This window comes from Colias croceus, chromosome 19 (genome assembly GCF_905220415.1).
Source record: "Colias croceus chromosome 19, ilColCroc2.1".
Taxonomy (NCBI): Eukaryota; Metazoa; Arthropoda; class Insecta; order Lepidoptera; family Pieridae; genus Colias; species Colias croceus.
Window position 1 is genome coordinate 6624288 of NC_059555.1, and position 26847 is coordinate 6651134.

General features: G+C 32.4%; 1 protein-coding gene across 6 annotated transcripts in view; it reads right to left on the reverse strand.

Moving 5' to 3' along the window:
- The window catches only part of LOC123700232 (optomotor-blind protein), an 87735-nt gene that overhangs the window by 17761 nt on the left and 43127 nt on the right, over nt 1-26847 (reverse strand). For 3 of the 6 annotated variants that reach the window (XM_045647394.1, XM_045647396.1, XM_045647395.1), the window contains exon 4: nt 9360-9455. The exons of the other annotated variants lie outside the window; for them this stretch is intronic. In XM_045647394.1, coding sequence (XP_045503350.1) covers nt 9360-9455 — 96 coding nt within the window. The remainder of the gene's footprint in view (nt 1-9359; nt 9456-26847) is intronic. 6 annotated transcript variants of the gene reach the window in all.

Here is a 26847-nt window from a genome sequence, read left to right on the forward strand (position 1 = left end):
AACCCAATGTATTTAGATTTTAGAAACTATTTAAGATAAAACATAACATCGAAAGAAAATAATTATGTCGTTACGTTAAAGTTAAAGGTACATTGTATTGGTTATGTAATTTTAAGCAAAAGCTTCTATGGAATATTGAGCACAAATAATATATTAATTGACTTATACCTAAGTAGGTACATATTTTACACGAAGCAACACATGGTTGACTAGATAATATGCAAATTCTAAACGCGAACAAATTACCTTTTTGCTGCTTTTTATATTTAAATCAATATCTTTTCCCTGAGGTAAAATAACTTGCAAGTAAAAAAGCATTTATCAATGTCAAGATAATTTTATAAAAAAGCGTAATTGTTTACTTCAATGACTGATGAGTATTTACAAACAAACAAAATAACATTTGAACTTCACTTAAAACCAACATTGAGAATTCTCAAAACAATTTTTCACACTAAATGATGCAAACAAAGATTCGGAATGAAAAAGCGCGATGAAATATGATCGTGTCGGCCATTTAAAGGCATAAGTGTTAATGTTTGCTGAGCAAATGCTGCCTTGATTGTCGAATGGTTTGGATGCAGTTTAGAGGAAATATTGCAGTTTTGCTGTTTTAATCTGGTGTTTTCTGTTCTTTGTATTGGGTAAAACGATGGAAAATGGTTTGTGTGCAGAGATTTTTTTCGGGCTGTAAGTTCTGGTAATTTAATATGATTGTTAAGCTCTATTAAAATATTAAGGTGATATTAAAAAGACCAAAATAAACATCTACCTCTTGTATAGTATCAGGCGAAAGGAACGAATAAATAAATAGAATATGCAATTTTGTGAAAAAATAATCATTGTAACAATTAAATCAAAAAACAATCATATTATCCAGGAAATACCTACTAACCTTTTTCCATTTATTGAGGCTTTGCATTATTTAAAAAATTAAGTACATAAATTGAAATTATGCAAATATTTATCATTGATTTCAAAATCATTTCTATTAGCTATTTATTTGTAGAGTTTAAAATAGGTAATATTAATATTATGCCAGTCTCCCCGTGACAATAATATAATGAATAAATCGCGTTTAAAATCCGTTAAAAAATCTTTAATTTCTAAGGTTTAGGTACATTTTTTCCACCGCCAAATATAATATATTGTACCTATTATAAAAGATTCGATACTTTCCCTACAAAGCTGCGCACGATCACCGGCAGGTGGCGTTAACCGTATAATTTAATCTTGAATTTAATACCAATACCAGTATATACCGGTATGAGGTGATTTCCATTCAAGCCACACCATACTTGTCAATCATCTGATAGCTGCTTTTGACGCACTTTATATACATTCTGCTTTATATTTATCGTCTCGATTCTATTAAGGTGTTTTCTTGTTTGATTTTATAAACGGAATATCTATATTTAGATAGGCCTTTATGAGGGGTATAATATAGAAATTATTATGTATCTATTTAATCATAATTCATAACTAAGTATTTGAAAGCAGATTTAAAGCTGTTATTAACTATGAAATTTGAATTAGTTATTAAAAAATTTAAATTTTATTGACCTATAGTTGATATAGTATAGACTTATAGGGTCATTGCGCCAGTTCGCGTCCACTTAGTGCAGTTGGAAAGTTTGGAGAAGGAGAAAATAAAAATGTTCTAGAACAAATTTCAAGGCAAAATTTATGTAACGTGTTCATTACATAGTCTATTATAAGATTTACTTTCAATTGTGTTGGAAATATCATGTGGTTTTTATTTATCTAGATAAATAGCAGAATTAGGCGTTTTACCCAGTTCGCGTCCAAAAATTCCAGTTTGCGTCCACCCGTGGACCAGTTCGTGTCCACAAGCTTAGAAAAAGAATTAAGAGTGTATTGGGTGATATTTTATCAGATTAATGCAAATAAAAATTAGATTTTAATAAATTATTTATTTACGAATATAGTTATTTAATAAAAACCGGCCAAATTCGAGTGGAACTCGCACAACGAGGGTTCCGTATTAACCTGTTGTTTTTTTTCATATGTTTTAACTGTAAATGATTATTTTTTCAATATCTTCCTTATTCGTGCTATAAGAAGTTGCTTCGTACCAAACTTCAAGTGTCTGTGTTCACGTAAAGTACCCTGTAGGTTTTGATTCCCTTGCGAATGTCGAAATTTGCGAAAATTTGCAGCATAAACGGCTGTATCTTTTGAATTCTTTGGCTTATAAGTTTGATTTTTTCACTGCTTCAAGGGACCGTAGACTTGAGTATTCAATATAAATTTCAGCTTTATACCTGAACGCGTTACTGAGAAAAAGCGTCTTGACAGAAAGACAGACCGGCAGACGGACATACAGACGGACGGATATCAAAGTGATCCTACAAGGATTCCGGTTTTTCCTTTTGAGGTTCGGAACCCTAAAATCAACATTATTATAAATATAATTCATTATATTTATCTTTTCATCATAAATAGAACTAAAAGGTAACAAAAAACAACGTTACGTTATGTAAATAAATAATAATCAGTTCTATTAAGATTACCTACACCTCTACCCTATTTTTTAGTTTCTAATGAATTATATTTCTTTTTTGTTTATATTATTTTCTTAACCACAAACTTATTGACTCTCATTCTCAAAGATACTAGTCTCATTCTTGGAATACCCATTTTAAAATGAAAAAATAGCATAAAAATTTGCTAATTTGAATGAAAATTTAAATTATCAACTTGTGGTCTTAGTAAAAAATTTACAATCTATTATAAATTACATATTTTAACAAACAATTCATTGCTACGTAATGAAAAACAATGTGGACGCAATATGTTCTATTGTTAATGCACTATAGGTATAGTTTGCGCCCACCGTGGACGCAAAATGGAAGTTGTACAAATTCGGTGTAGTAATTCGCGTCCACCTTATTTTAGCTATTAATTGTAAAAGAAATAAGCTGATTTATAATCCATACTATTCCATGTTTTGTTAGCAAAGTAAAGAAACAGTTACATATTCAAAAATTCACATTTAACAATAAGATACTTACCGTCAAACGCGACGCTGCGCACTATTTTTTTTTTCAAAATCCCGCGCGTTTTAGCTCTCTCGTTTAATAGCCAAAATTAAATATTTTTTTTAAATAGGATAGGCGGTGCGCAGGCATATTTTGAATAAGTGTGCATGTCTCTTATACATTGAGGTATTATCGGAAATTTTTCTTATAACAATTTTACATAAAGTGTACTTATTTTCGTGAATTTTCTAAAAGATATCCGCAAAATGGACGCGAATAGGCAGGTGGACGCGAACAGGCGCAATGACCCTAGTATAATTGTTAGTTTATATTGTTTTTGACGATCATCTTGGTAACTGTGTGTTATTGTCTCTATTTCCCTTATAAGCCGATAGATATAAATTAAAGTAAAACAGTCGAACGTTAATCTTAGTAAATCAAACAACACATCAAATGAGGATGAAAAAAACATTTAGAATCGTTCAAGATTATTTTTGTTATTATTTATAGTGAATATCACGTTCCCCGCCACTACAAAAGCTATCAAAGACGCAATAGTACAAAAGTTTTCACTCGACATTTAGCGCTAAAAGATCTGCGCTTGATTATTGTTGAAAGGCTTTTGATCTTTGAAACATCGAAAGTACTACATGGTAAAGTCACTTCATAACAACACTTCAAAAGTAGACCGTTATAAAACGCTTTTAGAGAGAAAAACGATAATTGCAACGTGAGAAAGATACACACAGTTTCCACAAAGATTCCGTATGAAACGCTCTCTACGCGTCTAATTCCATTAGTATTAAAACACATTAAAATGTGGAGCAGAATTTCATAAAGACAGTGGCGCCGCCACCCGCAATTAGAAGAAACATCAAAACTATACCCGACCACAATAAAAGGCCTTTTCCATGCAACGGATAGTTTCAACGCACGGTTCTTTTGATTTTCGCCTCTTAATGTACCGGTGATTTTATACTTGAGTGATGATGCTCTCAACGATCCGTTAAAAGGGTTTTTATAGTTTTATACCTTTATTCAGCGCAGAAGTGGCGAGGCGGTTTTGTTTGTGAGTAAATCTCTATTAATTCGATGGTAGTCGGATAATTGTATCCGGATTTATAATGGATCTTGTAAGTCGGAAAACTTAATAATCGCGACGTGTCCCCTTCACGGCGCGGGCCTTTCAGCCTTTAAAGTTGAGAGCGAAGAGTCTCTGCCATCAAGAGGCTGACTGCTACACTTTCATACAAATATCTTGCTAAATGCATTCGACGTTATATGTATTTTACACTGTTCTATTGAAAAATATTTTCTATTTTTAAATACCATTAAATCTATACATATAATCAATTTTAAATACATAAAAGCATTCAAGAATGAAAGCTTTATTACATCGATTGATATTAATTTATCTTCAGTATCGAAAAGGGAACCGTTCACCACACATTGTATTATACAAATTGTACAGCAAAATGTCAACTCATGTTTTAATTACATGTCATTGGAGTTAAGTCGAGATACATTCAATATTTGCCAACATGAGCTATCATTTTACGCATTGCTACGTATCAATTAGATTCAACTGGCCATTATGTGCTAATGCTTCCGCGAATACATAAGTAATAAAGGTAGGTATGCCAATTCAACGACTTGACGGAAAAAATGTTCTTGGGATCGTTTGTTTACTTGGAAAATGTTCTATTTTAACTTTTGAGCTACATGAGTAAACTTATGAGTTGTTTTATTTTTTTGTTCTAAGGATAGTGATTAAAAATGGCTAGGTATATAAATAATATTTTTTACTAATATAGGTAAATAATAATAAAAATAATATTTGGCCCTTGCTTTAAAATTTTTTTCTTTGATTATATAATTTTCGTAAGGACCTTATAAATAATAAAGTTTCATACTCCTGCATTTTAGCCATACTACCTATAAGAACTCCCAGGGCCTTTTGAAGTTAAATTAGGTCGAAATATATAAAAAGTAAAGCGAAAAGGTATGTAAGCAGTAGACGTTATTAATTATACTTAATACATAAATAATTGTAAATAAACATACAAATTTATTTTTATCTTTAAACACAATTTGAAAAAAGCTCAACTCCTTTCAATATATTTTAAGTTGTCAATATAACTTATTATATCTATACATACCTATATGTAGGTAATGATAAACCTAACACCTCTAACTGACTCTGACTAACTATTGTAAAATTTATAATCGCATTTTCCCATTACCGCCATTATCCAAAGATCACACGAACTAAAACAAGCACCCCACAGATTAGAGGCAAATTAATTAACCAACTTACACGTCTGGGATCCAAGCATCAAGGTCTAGTTCAGCCTTTCCCAACCTTTTCCAAAGGCGGACCCCTAGCGCCACCTTACCATGATCCGTGGACCCCCAAAAAATCTTGTTCGCATGAGACAATCTATCAATCAAATTATTTTAAAAATTAATTGATTTCTTGCAGTGTTTGCAGTGTGTGAAATAGCTAAGCCAACCATCACTTGACAGATTATTCCTTCTTAAAACGGAAAAATAAAAGTCTGGCCTCCAGAATAGTCTGGTAGGTAACTAAGGTTTTCGTAACTTTCTTGATTTGTCTGCGGACCCCCTGGGATATGCTCGCGAACCGATAGGGGTCCGCGGACCCCAGGTTGAGAAACGCTGCTCGAGTTGTTAATCGGTCTCGTGAGATGATACCATTTACGTAGAAACGTTAGTCTTGCACTAAACGTGTTGTACATTTTATGTGCAGACAGCATTTTTACGACGGCATTACTTGTAGCATTTATGGCTGATACGTCGTAACAAAAATGTATTTTTGTTGTGTTAATACCGTTTTTGTTTTGCATGTAGGTAGTAGGAATTGATTTTGAATCGGCACGTTAAACGCTTTCTGGATATTGTTGTTTTTGTGGTGTGGTGTGAGTTGATGGTATGCTAATGTAGCTAATATGGCATAGTTATGTGTAGGGAGAATAGAAGCAGTTGTGATGATTTAAAATACGCTTGGCTACAACGAAATCACAATAAAATAATTCTTATTTGAAATAATTAATTATGCTCTGTAAATCTAAGCTTGGTCGTACATTATTTAATACGTACATATTCATTGCGTACATAATGAACATAAAAAGAGAAGAGGAGAGTCTCTGGACTATATTCCAGAGGAGGGTTAGACAACACCCCGAGATGGCGGGTGCCTTTAAAAAAAAAGCTTGGTCGCACTGCTTTAAACTAAACAATAATTAATGATATTAGGATCTTCTTTTTTATAACAAATAACGGATAAGTGATTTTTGTATATCCAATCTATCTGCACAAAACATTTTCAGTACAGTTAGCATACAAATAACAAGGCCACTTCACATTTTCAGTAATCATTTGAAATGCGTAAAACAAAAAGCTTGTTATTCAAATTTCGTACCAACATGAAGTACTATGAAGTATATTATATCCCTCGTGGATAGGGGAGTTTACGGGGTTGTAATTGATTGCCTACGATACGCGGTTATCTATTGGGCCACTTGTTTTTAAAATAATTAGATACCAATCAATGATGCCTTTTGTACGTGTGTGCTAGCGACATCTGTTGTGTGGACGTGGAAGTATATGTGTATATGAGCTTTTACTCTAACATTTTACAGTCACATGAATTATAATTAGATTACTGAAAGAAATTATACTAATATTTATGGACGTATTTTATTCACGATCAATCTCTACATAAGTTAATAATTTAAGTAGGTAGTTAGTTACAAAAAACCATATGACTTATGGCTAGGTATACCTATGAAATTACAATACAATGAAATTGTATTAGGTACAATACCACATTTTTTTACATTCATAAGCTTTATGTAAATCAATAATTTCATGTATCCGATTTCCTAATCACATTTTCATTTTAAACGTTAAAAACGCACAAAAAAAAACAGAACTTTCGTTTCTCCTTGCCACGCATTAACTTTTAATTCCATACTTTACAAATAGATTTTCCACACGTGTATCAGCTGTCTCTTTCGCTCTCGTTACAAAGCTATGAAGCCTACAGCTAATATAATTAGTCAATGGAAACCATATTATGTCGATCCGTTTATATGTCCTTCTTGACCATTCGTCCGTAAGGCGTCCATTGGACAATTCTTTCTATAATTCTTTGAAATTTTCTTAAATATCGCCATAATTAGCTGGTCTGGTTTTTTACGTCGTATTAACAAGGCTTTTTGTTGAGCACATTTATATAAGTGTTATTTTTATTAAATTAATTTTAATGAGCTGCTTCATTTGGCTATGATGATTAATTTCGAACCGTTCGCGTTGGTGCGTATAGGAATGTTGAGTTAAAAGTGTTTATACTTGGTCCTTTTCATAAAAACTTTTGAATAATAATGTGTCGTAAGCACATTGTGAAACATGATACTCCTTTATAGATACAGTTTCTATATTTAAAGAAGTACCTTCTACGCAAACAATATTGATGAAATAATTTAACTTTAACAAAGGTTTATTTCAAAGAATAATTGCTATCCGCAACACAATTAAAAGTAGAGCCTCCAAATTTAATAATTACATCAATATCCGAGGCATATGTCAAAATACGGGACCACTATACAAACAGACGGAACCATAGACAGCTGCCTAACGACAGTATAACTATTTATTACCATAATCATCGGCTAACGCTTGTTAGTTTTGTTAAGAACAAACCCCTAATCATATCCTAATTAAGCCCGTTTTTACGCCAATTCTTTGAGACCCTTTTTCGTTATATCATTTACAAAACAAGCCTCGCTGCGACATTTGATTATAAACTTTAACTATTACGAGTTTAAGTTTATATTTATTTGTGGGAATGAGATTAACAAATATTTGGGTTTGAGAAGTGTTTTTCTACCATATAATTAGGTTCAGACACCTTGGTGTGATGATTGCTGGCGCCTCCGGCTGTCTTGTATTGACTTCGAGCTCTTTGTTATTATTTCTTTTTTTGTAAAGTCCAGTCCACAGTAAATATAAAATACTAGCTTTCCGCCTGCGGCTTCACCCGCATTTTCATAGAAAATCCCGCATAGTTCCCGTTCCCGTGGGATTTCCGGGATAAAACCTAGCCTTTGTTACTAGTGGATAATGTAGCTTTCGAATGGTGAAAGAGTTTTAAAATCGGTCCAGTAGTTTATGAGCCTATTCATTACAATCAAACAAACAAACAAAGTTTTCCTCTTTATAATATTAGTGTAGATATTTTAAATAACCTCCTCCTTTTTTTAAGACGGTTAAAAATAAACTTTAATATGCTTTAATAGTAAATAATAAATACCTATGTATTAGAAAATAATAAATATATTGGTATTTAAAGAGACATAATTACATAAAAATAACGATACTGCATAAATAAATCATACCTATGTTCAATGCTAACAATGAAATTGCATTTGCAGCTGATATAATATGATAATGATTGATGTTGATTTATATCTTATTTAATACGTCGAATAAAAAGTATAATGTAAACTATAATACCATATTAACAGAGATTTAATTGCCTCTAACTCAATAAAGAGCTTATATAGAAACGATGATAGTGGTATTGGTATTAGGTACTAATTTACTAGTATGGTATTAAGAACATGTTACAAAGTATATAACCGTATGTGAATTATTGAATGCATTATTAATTGAAATATATACCTAAACGTAAATTTAAAGTAATTCCAGTCTTTTCCCGACGTCTGATAAAGCTCTACTACAAACGTTTTAAAACTATGCTCTCTTATGAAATTTCTAGAAAAAAAAAGAAAACAATTTTAACTTCTTACAACCAACTTATAACTACGACGACATATAAAGACATAGTAATTAGTAATTCATCAACAATGTTATGTTTATTTTCTATTTTTCTCTAGCAATAGTCCCTTGTAAACTCCGTGAATAAATGATATTTCGCATGAAAAAAGTGTGTGGAACACAAACAAACATTTCACGCTCGAACTGACTTACAAACGAATCGAGTTACTGGTAGGTGAGCATCAAAAAACTAAAAGGTAATAGACAAGCTCGACCATAAATAATAGAATCATTAACATCTGCCTCTATGATTCGATCATAAAGTTTTTTCGTCAGCAAAAAACCATCCGTTACTAGTTAGGGGCGTTTCGAAGGAATACGCGTTTTAACGGTTATTTTTAATTTTCATCAGATTAATCATATTTCGAAACTTGTATAAATATTGTAACTGCTGTTTTAAAATGAATTGCCGCCATTTTTGACTGCTATAATGACGTAGTCAAGAATGAAAAGTGTAATAAAATGACAGATTAAAAAAATGAAATGTCTACTAACCAAATGATCTGAGTGGGGGTCTCTGGGCGCACTAGGTGATGGATTGGGCCACAGCAACTTTGACAACATCCGTTGGCTTTGGCTATAGATGAGCTCCTACGAAGGAGAGAAAAATGAACTTTAGTATGACAAGAAAAAAGGCGGGAAACGCCGACAGATGAGGGATGTTTTCGAGTCAAAGGCGATGAACAGAAAGTACGTTTTCTGTTATCGGTAACTTCATTGTAAGCTATAGGCATCATGCAAGCAAAAAGGTTAGTTCAAATATCTCTGCTAACAAGTTCGTAAAAGTTAACATCGCTTTACAATCTTGTAAGTTTTTATCGAGAACGAGACGTAACCGGCAATAATTATGAAGGAAAGAACTCGAATGTCGGTAAATAGTCAATAATTAGTAACCACGTACGGTGATTAACACATGTTGGTAATTACTACGGTGGTAGCGTTGGACTTCTTACGAGCCTTCTATAACTTATCGTATAGTTTTTTCGCTTTTGCGTAATCCATTCAATGATCAAACTTGGCTGATATCATTGTTTACTTTTTAGAAATCAGTACGTCTTGTTTGTACTGGAAATTTTATTTTAAATTATTTGCGTATTTTTTGAAGTGAAACTTCTTTAAGCGCGTTGAGAGTAAAATTTCAAGATCGTGTCATGGAAATGTCGTCTCGTCATGGCGTAAGGCGACGATTTTGGTATCTTTGAATCTTGCCAAAGAAGTTTCACTTCTGACACGTGTGCTCGGCACTCACGCGTTTATTTATGAATTTACTAAATTATGAAAGTTCCTACGTTAATAATTAACCAAAAGGCATGCATGGAACAAATAGCAATGGCCTCGATTTGTTGAACAAAGGTAAGCATTAAGATAACACAGGTATGTACTAGCGTGTAAACTGTATGATTATGTGTAATTGACTCTTATTACTCTAATAAATTTGGAAAACAAATACCGTAATGATAGGTGTGTTTTATTAGTTTTTAACCGACTTCAAAAAAAAGGAGGAGGTTATCAATTCGGCCGGTATATATATATTTTTTTAATTATATATATGATTACTCCGAGGTTTCTGAACCGATTTACGTGATTCTTTTTTTGTTCGATGCGGGATGGTGTCGAATTGGTCCCATAAAAATTTTATTCGGATAGACCCAGTAGTTTTTATTTTATGAGCATTTTTGTCTGTAGGTATTTGTAAATTTTGCAAGTGCAAGTTTGAAGTCGGTTGTTTTTAACGTAGTTATCACTTGTATCAAATAATATCGTGTAATACATATCACTTTATAATTTGTAACAGATAATTAGGTTGTTTAATTAGAGAATTATTAAAATTGTTTAACAAGAGTGTAACCAGTAAAATTTCTTATAAAATTACTCAGAAATTAGTTACTAAGATTAGATCATATAAATTTATTTTAAATTTACATCTGCTTTTGCCATTTTTTTAACAAATTAAATAAATTATTGCTTTTTTTTCAAAGCCTCTAGCTCCCTAAACAAAGTAAGGCAAAAATAAATGAAGATACACTCGGGCAAGTATCGAAGGATGAATGGATAAAATTATAAATAATGTGTGTCTGGCACACTGCGCCCGCGCCCGCGGCTACCAACGAGGTTGCCAACATTTGGTTATGAAGTTAACAAAAGTTTTTTTTGAAGTGAGATTTCTTTATCGGGATTGGAAAAAAATTTAGTGTAACATTTTTTCGTTACGCGTGACATTTTTCCGTTACGCGCCATCTTTTCCTTATCCCTACCACGCGTGATTCGACGTATTTCTGTAAAGTTGCATATAATATGTAGTAAATTATTTTTTGAAAAATGAGGTTAGTACACACACCCATTTTTTTTTCAAGTATTGTTTAATGTTAAAGATAGTGTTTAAATTTCAATTACTTTTTTGTTGATTTTTAATAATATTTTTTTTAAGTAAAGAAAATCTTTTATCATTAAGATTTTGAAAGAAAACCCGGCTGAATATTTTGTGTTTACTGATCATAAATAGATGCATTTTTTTAAATTTACGGTCAACGATTTTATTTAATTATGGCTCTATAACTCTACAATTCTCTCTTTTTTACTAATTAATTAACTTTGGAAGTTGGAAGTCTCTCAGTCATCTTTAAGCATTGCTTGATGATAAATATACATTAAGATTAATCATCACCAATCATACAACACAAAGAAACGCAACAAATGAAGCCACAAAATCAATTCTCCCGAAACTAGCAACACCGAACAAAAGACCACAAAAGACGGCCAACGGCCACTCCTGATCGTAAAAATAAAAAAAACATAAAGGTAATTATGGGCTGTGCAAAGTTCTCGCCTACAAAACAAACATTGTCGACAGAGCAGACGATCGCCAGAGCGCTAAATTATTTTAATAACCGCGAACCTCGAGTCAACATTTCCTTCGCTATGATTTATCGTTCTTGCCTCTCGACCGCTTGTTGATTTTTTAAGAACCCATAATTTGATTCAATTAATCTGGACTGAGGTATTATGTTGTTATGTCAATATGAAATTTGTTATATTGAGAGTTGAGCATTGGTGATTTATATCTAATGGTGCAATGTGTTTGATAGACAAATCATTTGATTAAACATATTAGTTTGCGTGACCACTAGCTATTTTGCATAATGTCGATTTTTATAACGTCTGATTACATACCTATTTCAATTGATCGATCAATTATATTTTACTTAATTCAAAAGACAAATTATTGACTAATAATTGAACGACTGTTCATCGAGCATTATAATTTATTATGTCAATTCTATTTCATATTTAAAAATTAAAACATTTTATACGTCGAAAAGCTCTACACATTTCTAACCTATACGATTTCGAGGATGGAAATTGGCAGTTAAGTTTCTGTTTAAATTATACCAATCGATATCATCTCAATAATACAGCTGTCAGAAATATATGCTCATGTAATATCTTCTTATAACCGGTTCCCAACATGAATGAAACCGATAATTAACATACTATTTGTATTATAATACATTTTCGTTTGATTCTCGTGTATTTGAATTGATTACACTAAATATAGACGTATTTGGATCATAATTTATATCTCATTAACTCGAATACTCGATATTACCTCAAATATTATGTGTTCACTAATAGTTTTCAACTAGCAGTGCTGTATTTACAGTATGGTAATGATATTTTTGAAATACCTACTATAAGTATGTAACAGGTACTTACTTACTTTATTTTTGATAAATATTTTTAATAATAGAGTTTAGGTTATATAGATTATCAATACAATTATACTTAGATAATTTCGAAAGTTAGGTAATTTCAAGTTCTTTAATAAAATAATGTCAATGACTAACTTCTTATTTCAGTAAAAAAAATCAAGGAAAATATTACAAATGCCAAATGAAGATAATTAAATAATTGCCAGTATTTACACTGCCAATTTGCATAAAATCAAGTCTAGGATCTAGAAGTTTCCTGACAGAATAATTTCAAAAACCTCGTTGACATTGGACTATAAAACAATCAGGGTTATAATTAATACTATGACAAGAATGTAATCAGATTGCTCTAAGTTACGGGGTGTAATTGCTGGTTGAGTATGGGCCAAGCGCCTGCGCAGCTGAAGTTACGCCGCAGGCTATTGCAAACTAATAATTTTTATTGTTATTTAATTTTAGAAAAAAAAAATAGAAAACATCCAAATTCAAATAATTTATTGTATAAATAAGGAAAGCATAAGTCTAAGAGTAATATACGAATTACCATGGTTTTGGTGTAGTCATTTATAACGTTTAAGTTTAAAATTGTTTTGTTATAGGTAGGTAGTGTGAAGATGTGCTGGTATGCAAATTAAATATTTAAGATGGACAGTTGTTTGATAAGACTTAACAACTGTTCATTAAAATGTATGTAAGTAAATGGCAAACAGAGACTGAGGAGTTAATTATAATACCTAATTTATAGTATGTAGTAGGTACCTATCTAGTATTAAGTAGTAGTAGAACTATGCAGAACTACCTATATATTATATAAGTGAAATTTATATTACCTATATTATTTTAAGTGCATATTATACTAGGTATTAACTTAAACCGTACAAGTTTAAAATACATCGTAAGTGATTTATTTAATAAGCAATTCTCTTCAGTATTGCTACATTGTATATAATGCACTCAAATCGCATTTAATTGACTACGCTGTAAGTACGCTACACGTTTAAATAATAATTTATAAGACTTCAAAAAAACTGCTTCGTTGTTTAATAGGCTTCAGCTGGCAATCTATACGCATCTCGATTTAAGAGTTACGGGCAAGAATCAAGAATTGTGAACGGCTCTTAACTCACGCCCTTTTGTTAACAAATAAATATCCAAACAATATAGCATTTCGTGGGGCGAAGTTACGATATACAACGTGACATTCGAACTATCTACGATCTACAATTCGCCCGCGAGACGAAGACGTATATGGTTTTGAGCCGACACAGAGCGAAAGATCGACGCTAATTAAGCGCTATAAAAAGACCGAGTCGCCTTTCACCGGTGACGACGAATTCTGTCTTAAAACGAGAAATTACCTCACATGCGCGAGTCTCGATCGTAATAGATTAATGATAGCCTGGAAGGTCTGTACGGTCGGTAAGAGGTCGCGGCGGGCGCCACCCGCGCGGCGAGCGAGCGAGAGCCCTAATCGATGGAGGCGCCACCGGCTCGCCGCAGGGCGGCGCCCGCGTCGGCCCCACGCGCAACACATCTTATTGAGAAATTCCCGAGCATAATTCTCCTTTTGGTTTCCCGTGTAGTTTACTCCCTGTTAACAATATTACCATTTCGGTGACCGAGCTTGCAGACGCATATTTTATCGGAACATCGGCTCTTTAGGGCCGACTCGTGTGCGCCGTGTGTTCGCCTGATTTATAACATCATATAAATTCAACGTGCGCTCTGCCCGGACGGATTTACATTTTGTGGATTCAACTCCGTTACAAATTTCAGTAGCCAGCAATGGATCACTTTAAATATATGTAGGTATATACTATATACCTACTTGGTAAAATAAATTTAAAAAACAAAAAATCGCATATATAGGTAAAATTTATAACGAAATGTCTTCCGGTGCTTATTACCGAGCTTACAATTTTTCAGTCTGAAATCACTCCTTAATTATAATTGATTAAGAATTAAAAATCGTTGGGCAATTTTCGTCTTCATCGAAGCTGTTAAAACAGCAATCAATTCTTATCGGACAGTTATGCTAATAAGACATGCTAATTCCGAAAACCAACAAGCGAACAAAAACACGAGAGCATCGTCGGCCGAAAAGGTAAAAAAGTAAAGAGCCGGGCGCCACGGGCAATTATGAGCACGGGTGAACCGACGCCCGAGCCCCGAACTACTCCCAACTCAGTCGGAATGCTTTCCTTTCTAGTTTCGAGCTGTCTACGTATTCGCATTGTCCTAACTTCTTAGAACGGTAGCGTTTTGACCTTTGACGATGGGGATTTTAAAAATTTATGGCCCGAGACGTTCGTTAGGAACGACGAGTTACAGTTGTCTGAATTCAACTATTTATAACAGCAAGAAAACGTTCAGGCCCGCTGTAATATGCAAGAGATACATGAAGCTAGCAGGTTTAGTTATATTGACGTATAGCTTAATAGCTTTTCTTTGAATATTGATCATCTATGTGTGGCGCCTGAGGCGGAGATGCTACCACACACTTGGTGGCTCAATTTTTAAAGACAAAAAATTAATAAGCTCAATCGAGCTGGTTGAATCATAACTGTTGAGGACAATAATTATACATCGTTAGATGAATATTTAAGTTTATTATTATGTTAGTCCGTAGTCGTATAAAAATAATAATACTTTCCTAACTATTTCTGTAAATAGTAAAATGCTTTAGAAGCGTTTCAATAAATGCTTATTTGAAGTTTGAACAAATAAACGTTTGATATCTACCAGCATAAACTACTGTTTCTAAACCTTGTTATATTCCTCCAACCAAACGATCTTAGAGACAAAGGACACAAACACACACAACTACGGATTTGCCACGCATTTGATCCGGATTTTCCGGTCAAATCCAGTTAACAGGGCGTACCCGTGACGTCACAGTGGCCGACCAATCATAGCCCGTCCCCTTATTGTCACCCCCGTATCAATAGGTATCGCCGGACACTCCTAGCGATTGCTTCTTACTTTGATTGACTTTCCGAAATACTGATACCTAAGGGATCGGAAATGAATAGAGATAGTTAATAGGTTTTGAGATAAGATTTAAGCGCCTTTTGATTTTTAAACGCCTAAACGGCTCATACTTAATGCAATACATGCATTCGTATTAATTTAACTTTCAAATGAATATTGATGGATATGTTTTTTATATCGGAAGCGAAAAAGTGTAGCAAACCTTGTAAGAAATGATAAAAACCCTTCAAGGAAAACATGCATTATGAATTATGATAATTCTTTAGCAAAGAAATTCATGCATTTAATAGGCAGGTGACGAAATTAATTTAAGCTAAGAAATATCTAGAAAACAGTTTTAATTAAAACCACATTTTGTTAAACACGGAAACTCATCTAGACATCGATACGCAACGAAACGTACAAATATATTATTACAATTGTCAATTACCCTTACTCTATGAAATATTATAAGAAATTTGAACCTTATTACAAGCTATTAGGGCTATTTTTAACAACTAGGGTGATATAGTTAGGGTGATAACACAATAGCGATAGGATTAGTTGCGAAGTGTGCAAGGGGCTTAAGTTTGGCGTAATGGCGGCGAAATATTATTATCTAATAAATTGTATTCATATTCATTTATCACTTCTAGTTTGTTCATCCCTCCTTTGTTATGTATATCGAGTTTTATTATGTCCGATTATGTTTATGTATTAACTGGTAACACTATAAAGGATGAATAAATTATTCTTTTCAGAGGAATGATAATTGATAATACGATAAAGAACTGCTATCATTTATACAGATAAATCGAGATGAAATTCTTCTATACTAAAATGTCGATTTTTGAAGGCTTGTTAATCTGTAATACGTAGTTACTTTTTAGTAATCTATGGTAATACTTACTTACTATTTTGTAATCTGTGGTAATACGTATGGGAGTGTCGATTTTAATGCTACTCTGATTCATATTTTTTTTGTTGAATCAATTTTTTTACACCGATAAATGTTTTACATACCAACTGATTCAGCAACAAAACAAAATAGATAAGATATAGCCGTACAAAACCACAACAAAACAAACGTTCATATATCCTTGACAGTTAAAACAAAGAAATTTTGTCACGATGCCAAAATATTCAACTGTCTACGTGACTTATAACTACTAAAGTAGATTGCATTTAGGCTTCATAAACCTACTATCTATTCGTGTTCTGAAACTACATCTAAATATACATAAAAAATTATATCCAACCATTATTTCAAGGTCGCGTCATGGAAATTCCGTCACGTCGTGGAGTAAGGTGACGATTATGGTATCTTTGAAACTTGCCATAGAAGTTTCACTTCTGACACGTGTGCTCGGCACACGCTCTTTTTTATTTAATTACTACTATACACCAAAGCATCTGCATCACACACTCGTCTAGCTTCAACACTGCACACTAGCTTATATTATAGTGTAATCTTTCCGCCCGCGGCTTCGCGTGTCTAAAACCTAATAAATTATATATCTACTAAAACCTTCCTCTTGAATCACTCTATATATTAAAAAAACCGCATCAAAATCCGTTGCGCAGTTTTAAAGATTTAAGCATACATATAGGGACAGCGGAAGCGACTTTGTTTTATACTATGTAGTTATTACATATTTGTATCTATTTATGTATTTATCTGTCAAGTAATAAATCGTATCACTAATCTGAGGTCCGAGGGCCGTCCTCAATTAACGTAAAACGTGTTCACCTCCGACAATTTAATAGATAACAGTTCGCTTCTGGTGGTCCACTTTGCTGAGTGGTTGAGATAAATTGGGTTAAGGAGCCCGGCGCGAGGTTGCCGATTGGATGGGTTACCTTTACTAGATCTTAATTAGTTTATTTGAATAATCTCTTTTTCAATAAAGTAGTATTAAAATAAAGTTATTTCCTATTTAATTACAATTTACTTGGATAAATACATACTTGCTTCATGTTGAAAAATTATTGAAAATATATATGTTGATTAAACATTGTGAAGAAAGTCGAGTTTCATCGATAAAAAATTAAGTTTTTATATAATTATTCTGTATAGTAAAACCACATTTAACTAGGCTGTTTAGATAAAGTCCTTTGCCTTTCCCAAATGGGACATACTTTAAAAAAAAAAAGTAGGATTGGCATGCGGGCTGCCATTCACATTATATGCGGGCAATAGGTACAAGCGTCGAGTGGCGAATTTTTTATGGACATTATTGAACGAAACTTCTTATCTTTTTATTAAATCGCGAATTTGTACGGTACTGTACTCTGAAGGTTAAGATGTAAAAGGGTGACCGAAGATTTTGATGGATAAATAGATAAATTAAAAAAGGATTGCAATCAATAAAAAAAAAACAAGTTTTAAAATGAATAGGTAATTTATATTAAATAATATGTAATTAACTAAATTTAAATTTAATATGTAATTAACGCATAGGTACTTACAACAATTCTTCTGCGACTCTAGTATTTTACAAAAAAAAAGAAAAATTAATTAAATCAAAAATATTAAAAACCACCAAGGCAACACATTCTTTGAATTCAAATGTTAACAAAACACTAACCACCTTAAATCATAAATGATAATTGTAATTACTATCGCTCGAAATTATGTGAATAATAAAACGAAACATTCCACTCGTTTAACGCAATGTTGCTATCCATTTAAGTGTATAAAGTATCCAGATTATCATTCAACGCGTACCAATCATAGATTATATAAAACTTATCGTTGAATTAAAATTATCTGAGCGAAACTCGTCGCGAAGGGTCTAATTCAAGCGCGATAAATACTAAAGTACGAATAAAACATTCGAGCGGCTTGTTTGAAGCCTCAAAGGGAGCCGATTTGTTTGGCATAAAGACCTCTTTATTGGTCTATATCGCAAGAGACTTTATTCTTCTTTATTCGCCCGGTTAATATTGCAATTCAATTAATGAACAATATTCGGTCAGGTTTCTCGAGTTAATGCAACGGACGGGAAGTTTGGTGAAATTTCGTTCGCGTTTATGCGTTTTTGTGTAATTAAGATTCGTACTTTATTGCGCCGGGATTTTACTTCGATGCGATGATTGCTTTGCTCGATTTCGTGAAAGAAATTTAACTTATTTTGCCGCTTTTGTCTCAAATGCTGCACTTTGATTTTACGGTTTTCATTGCGTTTGTATAATATTATTCTTCGTTTGCAATCTGTTGTTGTTTTGATAAGTTTTTAGTGTCCAAAGATTCATCAAATGCGTAACATCTTCCGTTATGAGCTGGTGATATGAAGCTAATTGATTGATTTTATCTCTATGCACCTATTTGATAAAATTTTAGAATGAAAAACTCCCGTCTTAATGAATATTGATTGCTAACAGTACCTACCTATTTATCTATCTAGATACTAGCGGTAACAATTTCATATTATATTCCATTAACAAAATTACAGATGTAAAGAATAAAGGGTTTAACCATCATATAAAACCTTTGTTACACTAAAACTTTTTACACGCAATGCGTGCGGCATTACATTATCTGTGATCGTTTTAAGCCTTCTAAATTTAAAAAAAGGTTCGTTCACGTGTAACAACCAACCGAACGGCTACCGGTGTAAGCAGACGCCAATAAACACCGTTATAATCCGTCCTTTACATATAAAAACACTCAACGTGCGGCACTCTCGGTCTCGGTGTTTATCTCTTTATCCATTGCCTCTAGAAAGGATATTACTCGATATTATTTCAACATTAAGATATTGAACATCTTTATACCTTCTAATAGAGCCGACAAAGCAACTGTGTAGTTGGCTGTTTGATGCAAACGGTAGTGACATTTAGAGAACGTAAGTCTATGATTCTTGATTTGTTAGTTCGTAACCTGCATAATGTGCAGAATTTATTGTAATAATGATTGTTAATTTTATAGCTACTTTCATTGATTCATTTTCTTTGATTATTTACTTGTAAATTCAAAGTTCATTTTATAACAAGTATACTCACTAGTCTACTCTTCCTGATGTTATGACTATGAATCAAGTTTATTGCGTGATAAAAAGTGAGAAATAAATTTCATACCTACTATAAAAGTAGTTACATATAGAATGAAAAATCCATCTAGTAGGATAAGATATTTCATAACACAAATGATAAATATCTATTCAAATTATTGTACTTATTAATTTTCAAATTTTATGCTTTACTAGAAATTAATTGTAAGGAACATTGAGATAATATTACTACGTATGGAGGAGACACCACGAACAAAATCTGTGCGCCATTTTTTTTGCTCTAAGTTTTAAAAATTATTATCTAGTTAGGTAGGTACTTACCGATGAAAGTTATTCCTTTGCACTTTTCCGTATTATTTGTGCAATATCGTAACACACACGAAGGCATATTTGTTGCGTTTCACTTTAAAACGAATAAAAAATGAGCGTGCAGTTACGCCATATGGCGTATGTTGAGCGGAACATAAGTGATGTAGGCGGTGTCGTCTCCATATGTATATATCTCAATGGTAAGTAATTAATTCGCATCATAATTAGCATTCTTTTGTTTTTTTGTTGATATTATTCTAGCAAATGAAAGCAACAAAACAATAACAACACATGTTATTGTCAATGTGCGTGAAATGTCATTTTTTTGCACAAAATATGAAACATAAAAGCGATGACAGAAAAACAACAAAAATTACGGACTCAATTTTTTAATAAATATCATTGGGTTTTTCTGTTATTTCCAATATATTTTTTGGAGCAACTATAAGTTTATTAAAAAGGATCTAATACGTTTATGCGTTACGATGTAATAATTAAATGCAATGTAATTACAGTATAGATTGTAGGTAGGTAAGCATAGATAAAACATTTCGAACCATAACAAAGTAATGCCTAGTTCACATTCACAATATCACAGAAAAAAATCCATAAATATTATAAAATACTCATTATAACAGTATTAATTACATAACAAAACGAATATACAATGGAGAACAAAGTTATAATTTGCATATCGTGTATTCGATCTTATTTACGACACTTTAACTAGATGTTGGGTGGCGTGCCTGCTCATTTTAATCATTGTTTTAATTTCTTTTCTAATCATATTTAAAATGTAACTGGTGTGCAATAAATATGACTTTTGTTTATGGTTTCCACAAGTTATAAGGCTCTGTACATGGTGGCTTTAAAAAAAATTGTAACATAAAACATTTTGAAATTTTTGTCTCTTAATAAATAAATGATTGAATATTAAAATCGATCTTTTCCCTAATTTTATCGACAGTATATGTTCGAAAAAAAAAAAGCGTATGATTAGTTAAATTTGTAATAACAAAAGTTATTACTTAGAAAGGGGTCATAAAAAGACTGAAAGAGAACAATACTTTCAAGTTTCTAAGTTTCATACAAATTTTCTTTCCATAATGCGTATCCATATAAGTGTGTATTGTATTGTTATAGTAGTTTTAAGCCGTCTATATAAATGAAATTAATTAAATCAACTGGTCGTAAGAGCTTCAATGGCGCGAATAAAACACTTTATTTAGCATCATCATAAAAACACTCTGAATGAATAAATACAAAAAAGTAATAATGAGAAGGCTTTGCATTCCTTTAAAACTCCGTATTTTTATGAGCAAGTAACCGAGCCATAATATTTGGAGAAGGCATTTCGATTGCGGGTATTCTAGAAGATAGACTAGTCAGTGTGCAGGATAAAATTACTATCGATAAGATTAATTTAATTAATACCTAGAAATATCAGAAATAGTGATTTATTAATTTTTCTTCTATCATTTTCAATTATTTAACGAACATCGTAGGTATATTATTACAAAAGTCCCTTTCTTGAATATTTTATGTAAGTACCTATTCTTACTTGATAGATGATCAGCTTTTATTTCGGAATTATTAATTTATTTTATTAATTTAGCCCTTTTGCATATTGCTCTACAACCTACAATTTTTTAGATAAATACCAACTATCATCACATATGCCACCCATTAATAAATCTACATTCCCACCAATTCACACATCACCCATAAACCAGAATTGAAAACCAAGCGCCACTCCACATCTTTACTGTCCATCTATGACACGTATTAAAAAGCCAGTTATATTTAAATTCTCCCGTTTTATCAAGGCACATTAGCCGGTGGTCGGCGGGTGACAAAACAAATGAGTGTTTTAACGCTATCTTTTGAACCCTTTCATCTCGCCGCAGTAGCTCTTTTCAATATCTTAAGCATTTATATGGGTTAGATTTGGATTTATCCTGTTCTGTTTTAAACTTTAAGTAAGTGGCTTATTCGAGGTTTAAGTTCTTACACACAACAACTTTTGCGGTAATGAATGAAGCTATTTTCATATAATATTAAGTGATGAAATGGAATAGGATATTTTGCAATATTGAAACAACATTTACATTTACCAATTTTCAATTTTCTTTTTTCCTGATTAAGTAGTAGGTAATTTATTTGTTTATTTGAATAATTTTGTAAAATAAAATACGCTGCGGATATTATCAATTTCCTTAATCATTAAACGTGTTATAAAAATCATTCATATGGAATTTGAAATAACTACATACTTACTAATTGTTATAAAAAATATGTATTATCTTTGATCATTCACCTTTACCGATTAAAGAGTGCAGCCAAAATTTATACCTAATTCGATTCGAAAAAAAATATTATTCGACTCCACTCCACCTCTGTTCCAATATCTATAGATGGTCTCTAGATAGCGGGATACACCTAAACTTCACTCTTTATTACCTCACGACACACACACTCATGCATTTATAATTTAATTCCCACCTCAAGTTGGCTCGGAATTTGTTCATGTAGAATGTGTCAAAAGGTTTTTTGTGATTGTACTTGTTTGTAGTACTTTGTACGTGATCAGAAATACAATACTTTGTAAAATTCAACGGACAATTATAATTTTGACGGTTATCAACACTTTTCTTAATATGGTGCAGGTTTTTCATTTGTTTACATTCAAATTATGTAACTGGCGTTCGAAATATTGTGAAATAAATTGCGCTTAATTAATTAGTATTCTGTACCTAACACCTTTAATAATTAAAATATATATTCTTTAAAGTAAATGTATATTTTTCGTCTTATTAAAATGTAGAGTCGTTTCATAAAACACTTTCATAATCCATAATATATAATGGCTCATAAACATCTAGAAAGTACCTAGTGTTTTACTGTGATAGTTACAAAAAATTGAGTGTTAAATTATTGTATAACAAAATTTCTGATATGCTTCTATTTATAAGTATAATATTACTTCTACTCACTACAGGAACAAATAATACATGTAACAGTCACACATTTTACTAGAAAAACTATCAATCTAATATTATGAAAAATTCATAACAATTTGATCAAAGTCGTTATGTACGCCTGGTAACACAGGTTTACTAATTAATAATTATAATAACAGATATAACGAACCTCGTTAACAATATAATGTTATGCGTTGTTTGTATAAAGATGGATATATTTTAAAGTTTTTACACAAGTTTTAGCAACACTGGACATAGTTCAGTGCGGTTTTGTGTAACACGTCTAGTATGTTACACATATAACGTATTTTATAATATGTTTCTTTGACCCATTTTTAACGATATGCGTGATTACGTTTATACATTATGTTTATTTAATATATAATATATGTGTTCCAGTATTTCACTTGTTTATTATGTACCTAGTGTATTATATTTATTGTGCGTTGTTAGCTTCAAACCGTGACTTTGATCACTTGGTTTATTTGAAAAGACAATATATTATGCTTTCCAGGTTATATTGTATTCTAGATCAAAGCTCTTTAGAGAGTAAAAATAAAATGTCTTTCAGAACATCAAATACAAGCTTCCATATATAATATTGGTATAAGGTAAAACCATCCTAAACTATTAAGTAAAGCCGTGTGAACACTAACACGCAGAGCATTTAAAGGTGAGGCTCCAGAAAATGAAAGTACATATTATTATAATTAGACCACCGTGATGATATCAGTAAACTAATTCGGATACACGGAATGTCACTTCAGATCACACGGCGGATGAAGGTGGGTTATCTTAACGGTACAGCTACCTGTCTTGGATTTCAGTTTTAGTTGGATAATATTGCTGTTTTAGCGGGCTTTGCTTTTGTTTTGTGACCTTTGAAGGGACAAATGTAACGTGTTTTGTAGAAAAATCTGGGTTCAATTTTACAACAAATATGATATTAATAAATTGCGAAGATATAACTGAATTTGTCAAATTGAAATAAAAACCAAATTTAAACTGAAATACCCAAGGAAATCCCTGATCTAAATTTGACTCCTAACTAATCACATTGAAATCTGGCATAAAAGGAAAGGTACTTCCTTTTCAGATTCTTTAACTATTCCACATAAAGTATGAACCATAACCCATAGGGAATGACCAAAACCAAGCAATTTCTATCCACACAAAATATTGTCATATATTCACGCAATGTCTAAAAAAATGTTCTTATAAAGGGCATCGCTTGACGCTCTGAACATTCCTCCATCGACTGCTACCAGTTATATCAAATATACTTGAACAGAATGCGGAAAATGTAAAATTGTCGTTTTCACGAGTGAAGAAGCAGGTGTGAGGGAGTCACCTCACCTTGTAATAAAAATATTTGAGAGACGAGACATTCCGCACACGATTTGACGATAATCATTCAAAGGGCAATTGTTTTGGCGATATTTGCATGTGTTATCGTAGTTTTATATTGAGATGATGGTAGTGTAATTTAGGACATAGTTGGGTTAGTGAATGATGAATGAATGATTATTATTAACCAGCTGTGCTACGCGATTTCACCCGCGCGGCTCCGCTCATATTGATCTTAGCGAGATGATATATAGGTAGCCTACCTATAGCCTTCCTCGATAAATAGGCTATCTAACACCGAAAAAATTTTTCAAATCAGACCAGTAGATCCCGAGATTAGCGCGTATAAACAAATAAACTCTTCAGCTTTATAATATTAGTATAGAAGTATAGATGTGTGAATTGATTTACACGCTTCCAATATATTATGTACCCTGCATAGTGAGAAATGTATTGGCGATCCTGTGATCCTACTTATATATCAAACAACGACTCTGTACAAATATAAAACATTAAAAAAGTAACGATTGTAGCTATTGACGCCAATCGTTCAATTCGAATAAACAAATAAAAATAAAGTAAGTCACTCATGCAGTCATGCGGTAATCATGCGGTAATCTAGAATAGGTGCTGATAATAAAGAAATTTTTAAATCAATTTATATCAAACATAGTACAGCACTAAATGAAAAACTGGTCGCAGCAATCAATTATAAACAAGGCAATAAAACAAAAACTATTGAAAAAAAAAGATATAAATATATCTAACGATGTTAATTTAGAGACACATGAGGGGAATGTACGTTATGTGGCTGCGGCGTGTCAACACTGACAGCTTTACGGTTTTTACATGCAAATACATTGGAAAAGAATGACTACACGTCATATTCCAACTCGCCTGGAACACCATTTTCGGCTAAGTAGGTCGGTAGACACAATGCCTGTCAGTACTTCGGATATTTATCAATTTCATTGCAGGAATTTGGTCGGAGCGGAAGCATTCGCTAGCTTTTATAGACCGATTTGTCTTATTTGTACTACACGCTAATTTGTCATGTATTACGTGTGCGTGAAGTTCGAATGTCGCGTGCGCTGTTTTGACAAATTGCACGCTGTTTGTGTCAGTTTTTTAAAGAATAGTGAATTAAAATCTAGATTAGTTTTTGCTCAATTATGTTGCTAGAATTTTTAGTTTATTAAAACGAGCGTCGGTTCGTTAAGGCCGGAATATTTCTATAGCAATTTGTTTTCAATTTCTTTTAGATAGGGAGGCGAGGTAGCTAAATGGCGTAATTAAACGGCGCCGTCGAGACTTATCAAAATCGATAGATAAAATAATTTCGAAAAGAAAAGCTTCTATGGTAAAAACCATTTTAGCGGTGGGTTTGGCGTGTACGGATTTTCAAAAATGTAAAAAAAAATAGTTACTTGGGCATTCTCGAGCGCGTCAGATATTCATACTACGTATGCCCCAAGTGCCTCTGATAACAACGGTATACTAATCTGCCGGTTTGCGTGGTGGGGCTAGGCATATTAATTCGTCAAAAATGCACAAAAAAAAAATTTACTCGAGCGCGTCAGATTTTCGGAAGGGGTGTTAAGTAGGCCCCAAGGAAGCTCCCCTTAAAAAAACTGACGATTTCGGCGTGACGATAAGTTACGATGAATTTTTGAAAATGCAGAAAAAAAAAGTCCTTTTGAAATACTCGAGCGCGTCAGATTTTCATAGGGGAGGTTTATCTCGGTCTCCTGAAAGCATATTTTCTTAATCTGACAAAAATGTTGGTGGGTTCTCTTAATCTGACCGAAAAAGGTTTGAGAGTTTCTTTTTTTTAATCATCGTTATTTCATATCAATTTTGCTTAACACCCTCAGTTTTCGAGATATACTCAAAAAACCGGGAGTTTGAGTTTTTATGATGCTTCAAGTCAAAAAGTTTTAACTTTAGACAAAAATGTAAAGAGACCTTTTTTGTGTAAAATAAAATTAGAATTACCTATTTTGTTTATTCAAACTTTTTTTTTTGTAAAATGTATCGTTCGCGACTTATATACTGCAACGCGTTTTTCGGAAGACGAAATGGCTCCTCCAGACTTCCGGTCACGCGGAAACCGGCAGATTTTGTATTTTTAGTAAGTTTTAGATTATATTCTTCAAAATAAAAATAAAAACAATCGCGCTCGAGAATGCCGGATTAACGTTTTTTTTTTACAAGTTCGCTACCCTATAACTTGGCGGCGTCAAGGACTTATCGTCAGATTAGTTAAATTTAGTCTTAAAACACTAAAATCAACCCCCAATATCTTAATCTGACGCGCTCGAGTATTTCAGACTATCGATTTTTTTTTACTAATCTGATCGTCTATCCTGGGCGCGCGTCACTACTTAAAGAGCTAAATAGTTAACAAGGTTGTTCTATTAGGTCTAAGGTATCTCTCGTATCTTAAACTGCCACGCTCGAGTATTGCAGAAAATTCCCCTCTTCGCCTCCCTATCCATTTGTTGATGTAAATGCAGAAGTTTTCTATTTTCAATTACTAGCAACGTCATTTAAAATAGTAATTACAGTTTCTATAGTTCCTGTAAATGTTACATTTTTCTATTTTCTATGTGCTGCTAATTATTTTTTACGAATATATCAAAAATACTTATAA